This window comes from Arachis hypogaea, chromosome 10 (genome assembly GCF_003086295.3).
Source record: "Arachis hypogaea cultivar Tifrunner chromosome 10, arahy.Tifrunner.gnm2.J5K5, whole genome shotgun sequence".
Taxonomy (NCBI): Eukaryota; Viridiplantae; Streptophyta; class Magnoliopsida; order Fabales; family Fabaceae; genus Arachis; species Arachis hypogaea.
The window spans coordinates 2,646,115-2,665,637 of record NC_092045.1 but is presented as its reverse complement, the minus strand read 5'-3'; the positions used below and the strand labels follow the sequence as shown (position 1 = coordinate 2,665,637).

The following is a 19,523-nucleotide window of genomic DNA, read 5'->3' as shown; positions in this document are numbered from 1 at the left end:
GACAAAACGCAACGTTAGAAAGAAGCTTTTGAATAAGAGAGTTACAGTGACATTGACACCACCTCATAGATTCATAGTCATACTTGCTTCTTCAATCTTCATTGCATTCTTCATTGCTGCAACTGTCAAACAAAATCTCCATTAATTCCTTCCTTGCATGCCATCCATTCCAAATTCAAATTCCAATTCCAATTCCCTTCGATTATTCAAAAGCCAAAACTTTGAAAACCTCAAAATACATTGAATCTTCTTTAATTGAAAAAGAAGCTTCCTCCCAATAACACCAAGCTTGGAATAACATTCACACCTGCTTTGCCTACCACCACATGAAACGAAAATAAAAACCTAACCCTCAAAAGAAATCACATCAAAGTTTCCGCTTTTGAATCAATAAAGAAAAAATTGACACGAACCCCACTAATCTCTCCTTTCTCGCTTTCTCTACAATAGTGATATCTGTCGCCTTCAATTGCGACTTTGCAGTTTGCACCACTTTACCGCATTGCAACTTTCTCTTTCGTGCGTATAAAAATCAAATCTTTTTTGTTTGGGTCTCTTTTCCTTTTGTGGTATGAATCAAGTTGGTGGGACAAAGGGCCCAGTGGTGGAGGTCGTGGAGGACGAGGAGCCGGAGGCTGTGGCTGAGGCTCAAGAGAAGAATGAAGCAGTGGAATTGAGTGGTGAACAGAAGCAGCCACCTGTGGAGAATCCAATGGAGGAAGACTCAGTCACTACCACCCCTGCTACAGTTTTTTGCATTAGGCTTAAGCAACCAAAGTCCCTTTTGCTCCACAAGATGAGTGTCCCTGAAGTTTGCCGCAATTTCAGGTATATATGCATATGCACTGCTAGATTCTATCTCAGTTCCCTGCATTTATTTCCTGGTACTCGTTGAATTTGCCTTGTTGGTGTTGAACTGTTTGTAATTTGATTTTCTCATTCTTTTCCCTTGTTTTTTTGTGCCATTTAACTGGGATCACCATATCTTTAGTAAGATTAAGATTTGAGTATGTTTTCCTTTCTTCCTTTTTCAGATAAGTGTGTAAGTATTAAGTAATTTTGCTGTGAAAATTTTCTGTGATGAAGATTTTTGTTGCTTTTAGAAGTTTCAGGCAAGCTGCAAGTTATATTGTTAAAGGATTCCGAGGTTTTCTATTATGACATCTTTTGATTTTAAATTATAAGAACTTCGTGATTTGATGCTTATGTAGTGTAGACTGTAGACTGATTTTGCAGTCTATGATTCTGCTGGTGTGAAACTGAGATTATGCTTTTGATTTCCTAAGGACCTTGTGTAGAGCGAATTTAGTTGTGTTTATTTCAGAACTGTATGTGAAAGAACTTATTGATTGCGTGTCTTTTTCGCAGTGCAGTTTCCTGGTGTGGAAAACTGAATGCTATAGCTTGTGCCTCTGAAACATGTGCTAGAATTCCCAGGTTAGTGTACACTTGTTATCCAGTGCCGATCATGTACTAAATGTTCTGTTGCCAACATGTCTATTAGTTTGGATAATTGATAATCTTCTGTAATGTCTCTTGCTTTTTCCGGTCTTTTGTTTTCATAGCTCAACTGCAAATCCACCATTTTGGATCCCTATACATATTGTGATCCCAGAGAGGCCTACTGAATGTGCAGTATTCGATGTCCTAGCAGGTATTTTAACTTCATTACTTCCTTCTACCAGAGGAGTTCTACTTTTCCTATGCCAGGTTGCTTTGTTTGACCTTATTATTCTTCACACAACCAAATCCGGATAATTAGCCAGTAGTAGAGTTAGGACTTTTCCCTTTTCAATTGAACTGCTTTGTTTTCTTTCTATCTTTTCATCCATATGTCTATGAGAATTTGATCAGTTACACTGTATACATTCCGCAGATTCTCCTCGTGATTCTGTACAGTTTATTGAGTGGTCCCCTACTTCTTGTCCCCGTGCATTATTGATAGCTAATTTTCATGGGAGGGTAACTATTTGGACTCAACCATCTCAAGTAAGTGAGGGTTACATAAGTGGGTACTGCAATAAAAATTTATAGCACAACTTAGTAGTTTTAGTATAATAATATAGTTAGAAGTTCTCTGCCATGAGTTTTCCTATGACCATAGATTTCATTAACATTTTCTATTCAGCTTCCTGTATGATTGAGTAGATTATCAAAATCTTTGGATGAAAAGGAGATTTGACTATATGTTATAGATAGTCCTGGGAGGCTAATTTAATCAATTGACTTGATACTTGTGTCTGCTGGTGGGATGATACTTTTTTTGGGCCTATGTTTCAGCTTCTCTTGCTTTTCCATTCCTAATACATGCTTTGCTTGTTTGATTGATTGTTACTGTTTTCTTGTCCCTTCAGGGGCCAGCTAATCTTGTACGTGATACTAGCTACTGGCAGCTTGAGCATGAGTGGCGACAAGATATTGCAGTTGTTACAAAGTGGCTATCAGGGGTGTCTCTGGTATGCAACTTACGCTTTATAGTTTCCTGCATTATTTTTCAAGAATTCTTATAAACATTTCAGTTACACTTTTGATGGCCTTAAATCTTATGTAGATATGTAAGGAATGAGAGGAAGGTTCTAAAGAAGATTTTCTCTAAAAAAATTTTACATAAAAAGCATTTTAGAAATAATTTTACTAAAGGCAGATAGGTAATTTTTTTTAATTCTTCCAAAACTCTGATTGGGGGTTTGTAACTGTCAAGAAAAATTGAAGAGAAAGGCTTTGAGGTATTAATGAAAATTCCATTATCCATAATTTAACCATAAAGTCATTGCAATAGCGTAAAGTTTGCACTTTAGCAAGCATGTATGTGTGTGCAGTTTAATTTTTGTTTAATTTAAATATAAATTAATTACTTTTCTGTAAAAATCAGTATAGGTGGCTTTCATCTAAGTCTAGCGGTGCTGCCAATTCGAAGTCAATATTTGAGGAAAAGTTTCTTTCACAACAGTCTCAAACCTCAGGTCAATTCTTTTCACGCCTAGTTTTATGAATTCTTTCAGTTATTCTCTTAATCTTTCATTTTATATGTTCATTTGTTTCTAATTAATAATGAGCTCAAATACGTCATTTTTGTATATCTGACACTTAAAGAGCTATTTTGATTTCAGCTAGATGGCCCAATTTTCTTTGTGTGTGTTCTGTGTTCTCATCAGGCTCGGTTCAACTTCACTGGTCACAGTGGCCTCATTGCCAGAATGCAGCACCAGTTAGATGGTTTTGCACTAGTAAAGGGCTACTGGGTTGTGGACCCAGTGGCATTATGGATGCTGATGCTATCATCACGGACAGTGGTGCCATGCATGTCGCAGGTGTGCCAATTGTGAATCCATCCACCGTTGTTGTTTGGGAGGTTATGCCTGGTCCTGGAAATGGTTTCCAAGCAACTCCGAAGACAAGTATCAATAACTGTGCCCCACCTCTTAGTCCACCAAACTGGAGCGGATTTGCCCCTTTAGCTGCCTATTTGTTTAGTTGGCAAGATTATCTGATATCTGAAGAAAAGCGAGGGAAAAAGCTAACAGACCAAAATATTGGGGATTCTATACCACTTCACTGCTCCCCAGTTTCGAATTTTTCAGCATATGTGAGTCCTGAAGCTGCAGCGCAATCTTCTGCAGCCACAACATGGGGCTCTGGTGTAACAGCAGTAGCCTTTGATCCAACTCGAGGTGGCTCCGTGATAGCTGTTGTGATTATTGAGGGTATGGACCTGATTCTGAGTTGATATTTTTTTTGCTATTTATTGATTCTAATAGATTCATTAAATTATTCTCATACCAAAATTTGCATCCCCATTGATTTTACTCTCTTAAATTAATATGAAACAAGGGTATTTTCTTGCCAATGAATTATAGCTCAAATGGTGTATGATATCATATATATATATATATATATATATATATATATATATATATATATGTTTAAAAAAATCATATTTTTACTATGAAGTAATGTCTTTTTTATTTATTATTTCAACAACCATGTCATACAAATACTATGTCTTATCATCAATTATATTTTATTTTATATAATCAATTTGTTTATAAATAGATAAATAGATAGATAGATAAATAGATGATATTAGTGATACTAATGGAAGTGATTCAAGTAACAAGCTATCTTTTATTCCCCCTCCTGGCCTCCTAATACTGGTGCTTCCAGACACACTATTCTCCATGAGTAAGTGGAAACTCTGGCCAAAATCAACGAAAGTAACTTACAGGAAGAACCCTTATATACATTTCTAGCCTGATCTGCATCTCTAGGTTTCGTGACAATTACTGGCCACGTTCCATGTTTGTGTGAATTTTATGCCAGAGATTTCTTGTGCACTTACATGACTTATCTTTATAGGACAGTACATGTCCCCTTATGATCCAGATGAGGGGCCATCAGTTACAGGGTGGAGAGTGCAACGCTGGGAATCATCTTTACAACATGTTGTCCTCCATCCAATATTTGGAAACCCTACTTCCAGTATGGGTGGACAGCCTCCTATGCAAACTGTTTGGCAGTCCAAAGTGGACCTGAGCATTCCCCCAACAAATGACTTCAAGAATCATCGAACACATGCAGTTGGAATGAAAACTAATGTGCAAAAGGTATCCGAATCTAGTTTTAAAGGGGTAACTTTTGATCCTTTTGATCTTCCAAGTGATGTTAGGACACTTGCCCGTGTTGTTTATGCTGCTCATGGTGGTGAAATTGCCATTGCTTTTCTTCGGGGTGGAGTCCACATATTTTCTGGTCCAAATTTTGCACCTGTAGACAACTTTCAGATTACTGTAGGATCTGCAATTGCTGCTCCTGCGTTTTCTTCAACGAGTTGCTGTTTAGCTTCTGTTTGGCATGACACATGCAAGGATCAAACAATATTGAAAATAATCCGGGTTCTTCCTCCTGCTATCCCAACTAGTCAAGTAAAGGCCAACTCTTCAACATGGGAGCGTGCAATTGCTGAAAGGTGATTTCTTAAACATGCAGCATAGACTGTCTTGATTTTCCCATAAATTTACCAAAACTTGTGATTTACTTCCTGTATGGATGTTTTAGGTTATTGTGCTAACATCTGTTAGGATTAGCAGGTTTTGGTGGAGCCTTTTGGTTGGAGTTGATTGGTGGGATGCTGTGGGCTGTACACAGAGTGCGGCTGAAGATGGTATTGGTAAGGAGATACAAATTATGAAAGTCCTGCTACTATTTTTCAGTTTCCTTGATGTTTGTAGCAGAAATTTGAATTGAAAAGGAATCATTCAGTTTACATTTTTTCCATATAGGCATTCTGGTTTAAAGCATCTCTATAACATTCTATTGATGCTTTTTTTTTTTTCCAGTTTCGCTAAACAGCATTATTGCAGTCTTGGATGCAGATTTCCATTCTCTTCCTTCTGCTCAGCACAGACAGCAGTATTGTCCTGTATGTTTTTGTCAATTCTTTCCATTCGCTTTGCATGTTTTCGGACTGGCATTTGTAAGTGGCTCTATTATTGCTTTATTGGATAAACTAACTTGGTTTTGTGTAATTATTACAGAGTCTAGATAGGATAAAGTGTAGGCTACTTGAAGGAGCAAATGCTCAAGAGGTCAGGGCAATGGTTCTGGATATGCAAGCTAGGTTGTTGTTGGATATGCTTGGTAAGGGAATTGAGTCTGCTTTAATAGATCCTTCAGTTTTAGTGCCTGATCCTTGGCAAGTATCTAGTGATACACTATCGAGAATTGATGCCCAAGCTGTATCTGTTGAACCAGCACTAATGCCAAGTATTCAGGTCTTCTTTCTTTACACCTACTTACTAAATGTGACCATATATTATTACACATTTTGATTTCATATAACATTTCTGTAAAGCTGCTAAACTTTTTGAATGTATACTTGTAATCATTTCAATATTATGCAGGCCTATGTCGATTCTGTACTTGATCTGGCTTCACATTTTATCACACGGTTGCGGCGTTATGCAAGTTTCTGTCGTACATTAGCAACTCATGCTGTGACTGCAGGGACTGCTAGTAACCGAAATATTGTTCCTAGTTCTGCTGCCCAAAGTTCTGCAACTCCTGCACCTAGTCAAGGTTAGTGTCCATTGATCTTACATTAATATGTAGACCATATATAGAGGCAAAATATTTGGTGCTAATTTGTATTACTTGTCACAAAATTATCAGTGTCGTAGCCCTTGAATTTCTTTAATTATCAAATTCTTCTTAATCAATCGGCTTGATGAAAAAAAGGTCTTGTTTTTCAGGAGCACAAAATGGGACTACCAGTTCTAGTGGAACCCCACAGATGCAAGCTTGGGTACAAGGTGCTATTGCCAAGATTAGTAACCCAGCTGATGGTGTGTCCAACCCAACTCCTAACCCTCCAATCACTGGTCCTCCGTCATTTATGCCCATTAGTGTTAACACAGGAACTTTTCCTGGAACACCTGCAGTTAGGCTTATTGGGGACTGTCACTTCCTTCATAGATTATGCCAACTTTTGCTCTTCTGTTTTTTCTTCCGACGAGCACAACTCCCCCGCTATGCTGGTGGTGCGCATAGAACCGCTGATGCAAATGCACAGAAACCTCAACCTAATGCTTCTGCTCCAGGCAACGTGGATGAGGTTGCAAAACCAGTGTCAACTGTAGTTAAGTCTGATGATGGTCAGACAAATCGAATTGGTCAGGTTGTGCCTGGGGCAAAAGGAAGTGAAGAACCAACTTCTGGGCGGTCAAGAGTTGGTACTGGAAATGCTGGTCAAGGATATACGTTTGAGGAGGTATAAATCTGTTTTGGAAGTCACAGTAATTCTTAATATTGCTTAAGGATAGTGTTAATCTTACTAAAGATCTCATTGCACTGTTGATGCAGGTCAAAGTTCTTTTTCTCATTCTTATGGATCTCTGTCGGCGAACTTCTGGGCTGCAACATCCGTTACCAGTTTCTCAGGTGGGAAGCAGCAACATTCAGGTTCGGCTGCATTATATTGATGGGAACTACACTGTACTGCCAGAAGTTGTGGAAGCATCCCTTGGCCCACACATGCAGGTAACTTTGTGTTTGCTCATTCAAGAGTCAGTACTTTCTTGAAGACAAATTAAACTAGTTATAATTAGTATTTCGTGAACATTATGGTGATGTTATTTCCTATTACTGATTTAGTGATTAAGTAGTGTGTCAAGTTTGTGTGGGTCATGAAAAGATAATATACATGTTCTTTTTAATTTCTTTCGGGTGCATTAAAATTTGAAGTCTATTCTTAGACAAACTTGTGAATTTGATCCACCCCAAAACCAATTTAAAATTGAACTACGCAGAACATGCCCCGTCCTCGAGGTACAGATGCTGCCGGTCTTCTACTACGCGAGCTAGAACTCCACCCTCCGGCAGAGGAGTGGCATAGACGACATATGTTTGGTGGACTTTCGTCTGATCCAAATGATGTGGGTCCTGCAAATAAACTTGTTAGTTCAAGTCCACGTGATTTGAGCTCATTGGAAAATTGTGATGTCTACCATGGAGCCCATGCCATATGGCCTCGTAAGCGCAGGATGTCTGAACGAGAAGCAGCTTTTGGGTTGAATTCTTCTGTTGGTCTGGGAGGATATCTTGGTATAATGGGATCTCGAAGAGACGTCGTTACTGCATTATGGAAGACTGGGCTTGAAGGGGTCTGGTACAAGGTTCGGAAATAGATCTTGTCTCTTTGTTTATATTGTTTTCTGTCCACTTGTACATGTAACATATTTTTCACCATTAAATTCTTGTTAAGAGTATGATTCAAACATTTCATGTTGATATCACCCAATTTTTCATTTTGCTTGTGTGTTGCAGTGCATAAGATGTCTGCGGCAGACCTGCGCTTTCACGTCGCCAGGTTCAACCAACCCTCCTAGTCAAAATGACCGGGAGATCTGGTGGATCAGCCGCTGGACTCATGGGTGCCCAATATGTGGCGGAACGTGGGTCCGAGTTGTATAGCCGGCTTCATTTAAAGTTTGTTAACACACAAGTTTCTCTAAAGTGAAGAAGCATTGCATATATTTATGGCTAACTAGATGTAGATGGAATGCTGACTGGAATTGTATATTAGAGAAGTTGTATATTTATTACAGGTTCATTTCTCAGTCAGTATGTATTCGTTTTTTGGTTCCAGATCCAATTATTCTGTAGTCATTCAAGTCAAATAATGGAGATTGTTTCTTCAGGGTAAATAAATAATAGCTCTTTCAAGTCAAAAGTTTGAGTTGAGTTACCAATATGGCAATATCTGATGTCATTCAAGGAAAAATTATTGAAGAAATGGAGTTGAACTTCTGATTACATGCAAATTTCCTATAATTTTTTTATACTTTAATTTTGTCCCATCTTTATACATCTTTGATGAATTGCTATATTGCAAAATGAGTTTGGCGGTTACAAAATAACTTCTCTTTACATATATTTGTGGCAATTTAGGATGTCTATTTTTAAAAGCTTTGATGTTGATCATTACTGTGAGGTAGTTTTGAATGCATTTTTTTAACTGTTTTATTCATACATATACACCCTGCAAACTGCAAAAGTAGAACCTAAAGTTATTCATATTCAATCCTGAAGGCAGCAGGAATATGTACATAGATGGAACCAAACAAGTAAAGTACACAAATAAGAGGGTTAAAATCAAGTGATCCCCCATTACAATAAGTTGCTCTCAGCCAAAAGAAAAAATAAAGAAAAAGGCTTGGGTTATGTTTGATCAAATTTAGTGAATTTTGTTTAGCCCCAAGTGGCCCAATTAGCTTCACTTCCAACACGTGGCATCATTGGGTTCCTTGATTGGGAGTCAACATTGAAGTTGGCTCCACACATGACCCCCTCACTGTCAATCCTAGGCATTGCTTTCATCTTCTTTGTAGGATGCTCAAAGCTTAACAGACCATGCTCACTGTGAAACATGCACCCTGCAATTTCAACATACCAAGTAATCAATACATTATATTATGTATGTTTCAGATTTGTGAACTTGTACTTAAAATTGAAGTGCAACATGTTCTTTGGGTTGTTCCTTTATCTGTTATCATTTTTTTAAATATTAATGTATCTAAATATAACTAGTGACAACAACATACAAGTGATTTTGCATTCTAGCTAAATTTGCATACCAGTTGGGAAGGGAGCAAAAGATTTAGCACAGCTTGCTTTGATAAGTTCCAAGTTCTCAGAAACAACTACTGATCCATCAGCTGCAATACCCCAATAGAGTCCAATCTGGCCATTAGAACCCTATATATTCAAACACAAAACAACATGTGTCAGCAAATTAGTACCACCACTACATTATCAAAATCACACATTTCCACTTTAGAGGGCTAAGAAATTAAAGGAACATGAAAACTCACAGAAGCAACAAAAACAGTTCCATCCTTGTTGTCATAGATGACAAATCCAAAACTGCCCTCAAGTTCCTTGAGGACTTGATCAGCAGGGTATGGACCTCTATCACGGAGGGTCCTATAGGCTTCAATGATGAACATTGCCTCATTGGTTCCCTTTGATAGCCCATATTGCTTGTTCAGCATGCTAAGGTTATGCAGGCTCCCCAAGAACACACAGTATATGTTGTCCACACCACTAAACAACCTGTCACAATGCAACATAAGTTGAAACAAATGTACACATCCTAAATCATTATGTCTTGCCATGAATTTCTTAAAGGTAGTAATTTCTCTTCTTTTTTTGAGACATACCTTTGATGAATGGAGGGCTGGTTTAGAGGGGAGTAAGCTAGTAAAGCATCATGTCCAAAGTTCATGCAGAAAGCATTGGAGGAATTGTTGGACATGAAATTGTGAAGGATTTCATGAGAAAGCTTAGGCTTATTGTTTGATGAATTCAAAGAAGCAGGGCTATTAAGCTCCTTTGGTGCATTCACCAACTTCTCCTTGAAAATTCCCAACATTTTTTTCCCTTTAATTTCTTGAATAAGCTTGTATATAGAAATTAGCTGCAGAGAAATTAAGAAAAAAAAAAAAACCTATGAGACTTAATTAGAACAATAAAAACATACATAATATAATCAAGAAAATGAACAAATGTAAACACTAAAAACTAAAACGTACCAAAAGCAGCAATGCAGATTGGTGCAGATAAAGAATGAGATTGAAATTGTGATATGAAGAATAAGTAACAAATGGTTAGGTATATATAGATACAAACATGATCATGTGAAGCACTAAATTTACGGGGTTTGAAAGATTGCATCTACGTGGCAGTTATATCCAACCAAATGAACATGAAAAGTGTTACTTTTCCGATTTGTTATTGTAGTTATGACTTGCAACTTTTCTTATCTTCTTTCCTTACCAGAATATATAATTAGTAGTATCTTTTATAACAATAATAATACTTAGGAGATAAAAAAATTCAGCTAAAATAGTTAAGATGTGAGTTATTAGATATTACAGGCTTGATCAAAAGTATTATTAATAGAGAAATAATAGGTGGAAAATAGTAATGGTTGGATCGGATACAGCATCAGAATCGAGTCATGGACACGTGATGTGAATGTGATTATTATGGAAGGTTGAAACTTGAAACTGCAATTGCAGAAGAAACGGAATAAAGAAAAGAATAGTGTGTGGGACCCTTAAACAAAAATAAAACCTTATCCGTTTGATATGACACTCATCTGACTCAGCAAATTACAAAAGCGTGTTCTCTCATCCGCTTTTCTTGCCGCATCTGCACATTTTATATGTTACAAGTTACAACCAACAACGACGGTCCACAATTAATTAGCTAATTATGGATTACTGTTGCACTTTGAAGGTAATGATTTTTTATTTTACTCAAATGTATGTCTTTTTCACTGTTTCAGTATCAGAAGCAACCGTTGAATTTGTTGGCACGCGTTTTTGGATAAAATTTTAAGTTTAATAATTAAACATTATTTAATAATTTTTAAGTATTAACTTTTCATAAAAATAATTATACGTAAATTTTTACCTAGTAATTATCATAGAAACCAACAAAATTTCTCCTTATAATCTTATATCATAGCTTTCTTTCTTAATTATCTTGGTATTCATATTTTATTCGTCTATAAAAGAATTTTCTTTTCTTTAATATCTCGTATACAAACACAGTAACAACCTCTTTTTTGAAGAAAATGACTTTTGAACAACATATTCATAAAGAAGGAAATCAAGTACCCACCACCGACTAAATTGAAAACAAATTTCTTAAAATATAAGTATAAAAAAATAATTTTCTAACTAATTTTTTAATTTAAAATTTAATAGAATTTAAAATAAAAAAATTAACTGATATTAGCTAAGAATTTACTTCCAAATGAAACAATGCTGAATCAAATCGTTCCTCAAGATTTGTAATAATAAAACATTAAAAATAGGGGTTTTTTTCCTCCAATTTTACACGCTGATAACAACAGTTTGAATCTATGCATTATAGTGACAAGTACTATAATCGATTAAATTTGACAAATTCAGTTTAAAAGAGTACACGTTGAGTTCCTCTAAGGAAAACAGATCTACTTTACAGACAGACATTAATCACTGTGGCTACATAACTATCTATCTTTTACATCATACTCCATAGTCCATACTGTGATACTTCTCTTCAGAATAATAAACGGCAGTCACAACATTGCCACCAAATTTCCTACCATGTAGAGCATTTTTTGCGGCGGAACAACCAGCGTTATCAGAGTATTCCAAGAACACCTGCAGGGCAAACCATTAGCACTTTCAAACAACTACCCTGAATTTTAATTATTCCTAGTTCCTAATCCTCTATAATTAATAGAAGTTTGGAACCATTGTTGTTTGAGGTACATTGTATTAAGTAACTAATGCATCACAGAACTTCATGAAGCAGAGTTATACACCTTACATGCTGCCAATTTGCGGAAAACGATAACTCAAACTCAAATGCATCACTAGTGAACTACATACCTTTCCAATACCCGGAGGCAGCTCTCCGCCAGGATTCGGTCGCGGAATAATAACATTCACCAAAGCTCCTATAAAGGTCAACCAAATATAAATAGCAGAAAACATATCAATCAGAAGCACATGAAGTAGTGGACATTCTGACATTCATAACAACATGTCTAATCTCACAGAAAATAAAAAGATTTTAGCAATAGTCATGTAGTCAGCAGCAGTGGTCCAAATGTCCAATAATGATAATGAGCCGAACAGAAAAGGGCCATTTATTATAGAATTACTGGAAAGTACTGAGTTTCAAATAGTTTCAAGGTTAAGTGTATGCACAAGATATAGAACCACCCTATTATATATCCAGCTCACCCACCAAACCAGATACAATTTAATGCAATAACTCAATATATACACAGCTTTAATTTAAGTGTGGAATACATCATACTACATATGCATACCAAATTTGCGGCACTCATCCCGCATGTCTTCCAATATTTCTTCATATTCCTCATCATCCCTCAACTGATCAGAAGTAACAGCCTTTAACCAGTGGGCAAAGACAATTAGAGGTCAATAAAATGGAATTGCTTGATAAGCAGGAAATGTAGAGGGAAAGGGGGGAATATAGAACTGAAAGTATATCAAACCAATGGATAAATTATGCATGCAGTAGAAACCAGAATTACCTTTGTCAAACATAACACTTTAGTGGGAGTTTCATCAATTGTAGTTGGCACTCTTTCTGCCCAAGGAATATTTGACCCGCCGACTTCCAAAGCTATTTTCTGTTAATTAAAGAATATGAACAAGCAAAAAAAAAAAAAGAAATAGAGAGAGAGGCGCATGGGGGTTGAGGGAGGGGGGGGGTTGTTGGCAGCAAAAGTGAATGTGCTTCACCTGCATAGCTATATGCTGTTGTGCCCTTGCAAAGATGTGTTCCTGCTCTGTTTTAGAATGGCCACTGTCCAAGAAGAGCATTTAATGGAAGTAGGAAAAAAATTGAATATTTAATACTTTATGCCACACAAAACAATGTATTGAATAAAGCAGCAATAATGGTTTAAAAAATATAGAAAATCCGTTTACATTGACGAGGGGCCGGCTACATGGATCAAACGACAACGTGATAGGATGCAATGGGGTCATTTGATCTATGTAGCCAACCCCAAATAACAAAGTTAAGCAAATAACAGATTTATTTCAGAAGAAGGGGCCAACCTGACAGTAGCTCGCCTTACAGTCAATGTTTTATCACCCAATTTAAGGCCATTGAGAGAGGCACAAGCAATGTCTGTTACCGCTGGATTCTGATAAGATTGTAACCAGAAAATATATATTAAGAAAAAAATATACCAGAACCTGTATACAAAACCTGTAATGTAACTGATTGGAAAAGAAACAGATTAAATGTAATATCATTATAAATAGCAACAGAAGTTATGACTTTTGTTCACCTCATAAGTACAGAAACCATATCCTTTAGAATGTCCAGTGTCTTTATCCCTAACTAAATCAAAAGCATGGAGAGTACTGCAATACGAAAAATGCCACCATGAGCGAAGTTTATGTTTGTAAAAAAAAATCAAAATCAAAATCCCACATGAATCGAAAACCAAATAACACCTTGATACAAAACAAAATAGATGTACAATAGCTTTACCCAAAAGATTCTAGTATTTGTCTTATTTGTTCTTCAGTGAAGCAATATGAAAGCCCACCCACAAAAATGCGGTCAAGTCCCTCAGTTCCACCAACAGCACTAGAAACAAATCCAGATGAATCAGAATAAAAAACTAGATATAATTTCTTTATCCTTTATTTAGGAAAACGATATTTAGAATGTAAGATATACACATCACAAAGTGGTCAACTAACCCAATAGCAAGTCCAACGGCAGATAAGTTGAGGTGTGGACTTGGCTGGCTAGGACCTAGAGCAGCAGCTAATGAAGGATTATAATCTGTTGGCCTACGGACCCTTACAGCAACACCCTAAGATATCATGAGAAACATGTTACGGTATAGTGTTTCCATACATTAACAATAAGAAGAAGCAAGCCTTTCCTTCCCCACTATGTGGGATGAGCAACATGAATCACACATCATTGAGTAATCATAACTCACATCTATAGAAATAGAAAGCCATTTAAATCTAAATCTCTCCTAATTATTCCATCTATAGTTAATCCTGGTCTGCTACCACTAACAATTGAACTATCCTCAACCCAATGTACATTTTTATGGGGGTTCCTATAGTTTCCACTCACATATTCAGATGAAATAACTAATCATTCAGTTGTTTAAGTGGAAAATCCCAAGAGAGTAAAGTAAAGGTCAGAGCACGCAGTCAGTATGAAACATCAGATTGAGAATGCACTAGATAACATCCTCTTATGACCATGCATATAAAAAACCTAGATTGCGCAAGAAGAATACTTTCCTACCAACAAAGTATAGATTCTCCACATCTGTATTTACATTAAGTAAAAAAAAAAAAGTACATATTCCAGAAATCACAAAAAGTTAATGGATGAATCATACAGTAATTGGCATTCTCCTTACTTAGTTCCTGCTATATTTTATCTCATTTGATATAACAACACCTAAAGATGGTATTTCAAGATATTAACATGATAGTCCTTGCCTGAAATATTATTCCATCTAACGCCATTGCATTGCTAGCCTCCTCAACAGTTCTCATCTCCACAAATGCGAATTTCTTCTCATGATTGATGTAGACATTGACAACAGAATCGCCTATACACCATAAAATCTAGAATAAACAATATAACCAGCCAATATGGAGATAAATGACACCAATGTAACACTATATTGTCCACCAACTTTAAAGAAAATTATATTTTTGTATTAATAAAAACTGTTGAATTATGTGCCTTAAGCAAATACGCAGTCCACATTACATGCAATAAATATAGAAAACAATAAAAACACGATTGAAAGGTTGATGTTATGTTTGTAAAAAAGAGTATTAGAATGTGAGAAAATATAAACTATTTGATTGCCAACCTAAATTTCTAGTTTTTCTTAAATTTGAAAGGCAGTATCATCATATGATTGCTTGTAGTCCTAAGACTGGATTAATGGAAACAACAATAAGTTATTAAGTTACTGAGGAGAGTAACTAAACCAAAGCTTATATAGATATCTAAACTAAAAATAAAATACTATGCTTATTTGACCTGCTCCAGCAGAATTGCCCCCAATGGTAATCATGACTTGGCTGAAGAATGCTGCAATTGTCTGTTTCAAAAATAAAAGAACCTCAAAACAAGAATTCCAAAAGTTAAGGAAAAGAAAATTTAGGTTAAGCATTACAATGTTTACCTTAACAGTAAAATGTTTACTTTAAACTTAAAGAAAAATGGACTACACCTATCACCCCATCCCAAGAGAAATATTCCCTTCATATAATGCAAAATATCCTTCCAAATTAATTTGGCAAACTATTTTCAAACAAATGGGAAGGCAATGCTTATTAGAGTTGTCAGTGATGTGAAAATATTATAGATCTTATATGTATGTCCATATATAACTTAGTTTTTTATCCCTTTAATGGATCAATTTATGAAGCCAGAATATTAGCACTGATGAGAGAGAGAGAGAGAGAGAGAGAGAGAGAGAGAGAGAGAGAGAGAGAGAGAACCTGTTCATTAGTCAACGGAGGAATCCCACCTACATAAACTCGCCGGGCATGCCTTGTAGCCTTTAGAACAAGAAAAAAAAATTATCAGAAAGACATTTTCACTTGCAAATCCACATATTGACCCTTATATGAAGTCACACCACCTGCTGTGTCATAGGTTGAATGTGCATTACAGAAAGTGTTCCCATCTGTGGCAAAATGAAATCATATAGATTGTTCATAGGATTTAAAAAAGCTGAAAATCTGGTGCCATAACACTGATGACAAACCAGCACCTGTGATATTCCAAATGGTGACAAATTTTGTGAAGTTCCTTGAATCGTATGAGCAGTACCCAGTATTTGCCCTGCATTGTTAACTTTTAGGAAAAACAAGATATAGAAAATATTTTTTTTCAAAATATTGCATGGTTTTGTAGCTTGTCAATAGATTAAAAGAAAAAAAGTTAAGAGGCGTACAAGCATCTATTCCACAACAAATAAAGCCAAAATGAAAGAAAATAAATCATACCTATTATATAGCATGAAAAATAAAAAATTTATAAACGAGTTCACTGAAGATGCTGCGGACATATGTGTCCACCAATAGGAAACTTTTGCTGGTTCAGAGTGAAAGATCCAGCTACAGAATGCATAGGTCATCCATTGAATATGCTACAGAGCGTTGCTGATAGGTAGGTTCGTAGGACATCAAACCCAACATTGTCTTCTTAACCAACCATAATAATAACCCAGAAACACAAAACCACACACAACAGCCAAACAACACAAGAATGGTTCTCAGTTTCAAAAGTAAATTCATCACGTCAAAATATACAGAAAATATCAACAAAACACTTAAACAAAGGGAACAATTATTTCAAGCGGAATATGTGGAGGGCAAAATAAATAAACGAAGCTTGTAACTAATCTAAAGAGTAATTCCTACATGCAAGTTATTAAATTAAGAGGTTCAGTACCTGAGACAGCAGGTGTTACGTCTGCAGTAGGTGGTGCCATGTCAAAACCAGAGGTCCTTTTGCTGCAAATACAATTAAACAATTAAACATTTGAAGATAAAGATAAAAACAGCTAAGTGCAGTCAAAAGGAAAACAGTAGTTCAAGAGTCTATCAAATTACAACAGTATCATACCTACACAACCATATAAGAAAATTTAACATGCAAAGGAAATGTTTGTTCAGCTGCAGGAACTTTATAAGAAAATTTCTTCAAGTTGACATAAAGCTATTTAAGAACACATTGGTTTCCAGTTAAATACCTGTTTCACCTTCTAACCGATGTAGGTAGAGGTGAGGGCATTTATCTCTACATTATGCTAAACTAAGATGGAAAGCAAGGCTAAGTCAACAGGCTCGAGAACATATAGATAGCTTATATCCCACAAGATCAATGGACAAGATCAATGGACACACCGAATTCAAGTGCAATTACCATTCAGACCGAGATGGGGATCTGGACCGTGATCTTGATCTTGATTTCCTCCTCGATCTCTTTGAATGCGCTCCATATTTGTGCTTTGTTTCTCCATCGCAAACACGGTCATTATGCCTACAAAATGAAAGAACTCTCCAATATGAATGACAAATAGATGAAGAAAGCTGCACAAAGAAAGGCACTAATCAGTCAAATGCTAAAGGAAATTTCAACAAGAAGAGAAGAAAAGGGGATGAATAGTCTAACCTATCATAATCACTTTTCTTGTGCCCATTATAACTGTCATATTTACCCCTCCCCATAAACCTTCCAACCTTGTGGTCTCTGCGATGGCGGTCATGAAAGGTTTTCCTTTCATCATCTTGCCTTGTCATCCGTGAACTTTCATAAGCAGATCCACGAGAAATTCGCTGAGATAATTTAACAACACTCAATGATCTCATCCAACACACATGTAAGTAGACAGGCTCAGACGCCTTAAAAATTCAAATACCAACCCACCTAAATCAGTAATGCCTTCAACTGCAGGTCATGAAATAATTACATGCCCCTTGTTTAATCATGCACCAATTGCAAACAGGTGCACGCAGGGTGCACACACACATGATTAAAACCATTATCATATCTGGTTTTTCTTTATTTTTATTTAAAAAAAATGTAATTTGCTTCGTTTCATCTGGTAAATACAGAATAACCACCCTTAAATCTTCCACAATCCCAAATCTTCTCATTTCAGCCGTTTGACATAGAAACCCACAACCAACAAAGAGGGTGACCTAAACTAAATTTTGGATTACAAACAAGAATCAACGTTCCAAACACAAACTGCAAATACAAACAAGCACATTGAACGAAACCAAACACAAACAAATTTAAAAGAAAAAGGTCCGATCAAGATTCATAAATTCTACAAGCAAGACACCCATATATACAGATAAATGAAGCTTCTGATAAAACTGATCAAACATTAATATTTCAGAAACTAAAAAAAAAATTAAACTACAAACCTTATCGGGCGATGAACGGCCACGAAGGGAAGCATGATTTTCGATGTCAGACATTGGATGCAAGCCCTGAAGCTATGAAATTTGAACGTTGAAACCCTAAAATACTTCGCTGTGTGATGAAGATTAGAGAATGAAATGGCAGTGATCGTTGATCAAGCATAATAATATTTTAAATTTTTTATGATATATTTAAAAAGAATAATAATATTTTAATTTGTAGACAATATACATATTAACTCAGGTTTATAAAAAAAAATAACTTTGTAGCACAAGTAAATTAGTAAAATAAAAGTTAAATTTGATCCTTAAAACTCCAAAAGTTATTTTAGTTCATAAAATTATAAACAAAAATATTATTTATACACTAAAATTAGTTACAATGTATCATGTATAAATATATATTATTTAGTTTACTTTCAATATGTATTTTATATTTTAAAATTTTTAATTTAGTTCAAAAAATTCTAAAATTCTTAATACTCATATTGATTTTTGAAATTGTATTCGCCCTTAGTCCGATCTCTAAAAATTTCGATTTACTCAATTTAATCTCTAATTTGGTATTCATAATTTATGTTAGTTTCTGACCTTATTTTTGTCATAAAATCATTAACGGTATATTGAAATAAACTAACAATTATCCTGCAAGACTTTTTAATGGGTATGAAGTGATCGTTAAAACTTTTTAACTATAACCATAATTTCACTTAAGGATTTTAAAAGCTTTTTAAGCAGCAAATTGAGGTAAAAATTTTCAATTACTAAGTTATGAGATTAATATAGATCGAAATGCTAAGTTATGAGATTAAATTGAGTAAATTGAAACTTTAAATACTAGGAATGGAATAATTTGAATAGAGTAAATAGTTAAATTAGTCATGCCCGATTTTCAAATTGATCCCTAAAAAATTAAATTAATCAAAATTAATCTCGAAAGATTTAAAATTAATTACGTTAGTCCCTCCATCAATTCTATCACTAACGACTTTTACTGACGTGAAAATTGGAGCCTAACCCAACAACCCAACTCGACGACTCTCCTTCTCTTTTACGCGTCTCAGCCTCCATGCCAGTTCCAACAGCTGCTGCCTCCATCAATGGCAGCATCCACAGTAATTCAAACAATATTGACTGTTCTTCCATTTCATGATGTGGTCCTTGGGGCAATTTCATGTTGCGGTCCCTTCTCAACCTGAACTCCTTGGGGCAATTTCATGATGCTCATTCCCAATCAAACCTTCCCAATCAAACCAAACCCTCGGAGATACTTCAATCCAGATCTTAACAATAAGAACAGCTAATCAAAATTTGATTTTTTTTTTCTGGTGAGCAAGGATTTTGTTCAACAACAATGAACGCTCAAATTTGTAAATTTATTAACTTAATGGCAGTGTGCCCTTGATTTGGCAAGATTTGATTGAACGGTCTTTGTTTCAACTTGGCGGCGTCCATGGAAGAGTACAAAGGAAGAACGATACAATCAGAGCA

At 35.7% G+C, this 19,523-nt stretch overlaps 3 protein-coding genes across 9 annotated transcripts; 1 reads left to right on the top strand and 2 right to left on the bottom strand.

The window, feature by feature from the left end:
- The first annotated feature begins 8 nt into the window (after positions 1-8).
- Positions 9-8,317, top strand: LOC112714611 (mediator of RNA polymerase II transcription subunit 16). Of its 5 annotated transcripts, none has more exons than XM_025766241.2 (16): positions 9-828; positions 1,369-1,437; positions 1,566-1,654; positions 1,877-1,989; positions 2,355-2,456; positions 2,878-2,963; positions 3,111-3,704; positions 4,357-4,966; positions 5,088-5,167; positions 5,337-5,419; positions 5,535-5,771; positions 5,901-6,075; positions 6,249-6,766; positions 6,859-7,035; positions 7,305-7,670; positions 7,822-8,317. In XM_025766241.2, the coding sequence occupies exons 5-16, from the start codon at positions 2,401-2,403 to the stop codon at positions 7,966-7,968; spliced, it is 3,129 nt and encodes a 1,042-aa protein (XP_025622026.1). In that variant the 5' UTR covers positions 9-828; positions 1,369-1,437; positions 1,566-1,654; positions 1,877-1,989; positions 2,355-2,400; the 3' UTR covers positions 7,969-8,317. The 5 variants fall into 5 exon arrangements, with proteins under 5 accessions (XP_025622026.1, XP_025622023.1, XP_072060525.1 ...); XM_025766238.3 differs by having other exon boundaries at positions 12-828; positions 2,873-2,963; XM_072204425.1 differs by having other exon boundaries at positions 68-828; positions 1,374-1,437.
- A 235-nt stretch (positions 8,318-8,552) lies between these two features.
- On the bottom strand, positions 8,553-10,694 carry LOC112714612 (stem-specific protein TSJT1). The gene is made up of 5 exons (XM_025766242.3): positions 10,089-10,694; positions 9,717-9,973; positions 9,369-9,609; positions 9,132-9,252; positions 8,553-8,930 (listed from the first exon to the last, which is right to left on the bottom strand). The coding sequence occupies exons 2-5, from the start codon at positions 9,926-9,928 to the stop codon at positions 8,746-8,748; spliced, it is 759 nt and encodes a 252-aa protein (XP_025622027.1). The 5' UTR covers positions 9,929-9,973; positions 10,089-10,694; the 3' UTR covers positions 8,553-8,745.
- Positions 10,695-11,331: 637 nt separating this feature from the next.
- LOC112714610 (splicing factor U2af large subunit B) lies at positions 11,332-18,314 on the bottom strand. Of its 3 annotated transcripts, none has more exons than XM_072204423.1 (18): positions 18,036-18,314; positions 17,275-17,438; positions 17,026-17,192; positions 16,552-16,613; positions 15,869-15,939; positions 15,737-15,781; positions 15,594-15,653; positions 15,130-15,190; positions 14,574-14,686; positions 13,806-13,921; positions 13,591-13,689; positions 13,385-13,460; positions 13,149-13,237; positions 12,828-12,891; positions 12,617-12,715; positions 12,389-12,470; positions 11,943-12,010; positions 11,332-11,711 (listed from the first exon to the last, which is right to left on the bottom strand). In XM_072204423.1, exons 4-18 carry the CDS (start codon positions 16,589-16,591, stop codon positions 11,574-11,576), a joined length of 1,221 nt encoding a protein of 406 aa, XP_072060524.1. In that variant the 5' UTR covers positions 16,592-16,613; positions 17,026-17,192; positions 17,275-17,438; positions 18,036-18,314; the 3' UTR covers positions 11,332-11,573. The 3 variants fall into 3 exon arrangements, with proteins under 3 accessions (XP_072060524.1, XP_025622021.1, XP_025622022.1); XM_025766236.3 differs by having other exon boundaries at positions 17,026-17,142; positions 18,036-18,220; XM_025766237.3 differs by lacking the exons at positions 16,552-16,613; positions 17,026-17,192; positions 17,275-17,438; positions 18,036-18,314 and adding an exon at positions 16,104-16,298.
- Between the last annotated feature and the right edge of the window lie 1,209 nt (positions 18,315-19,523).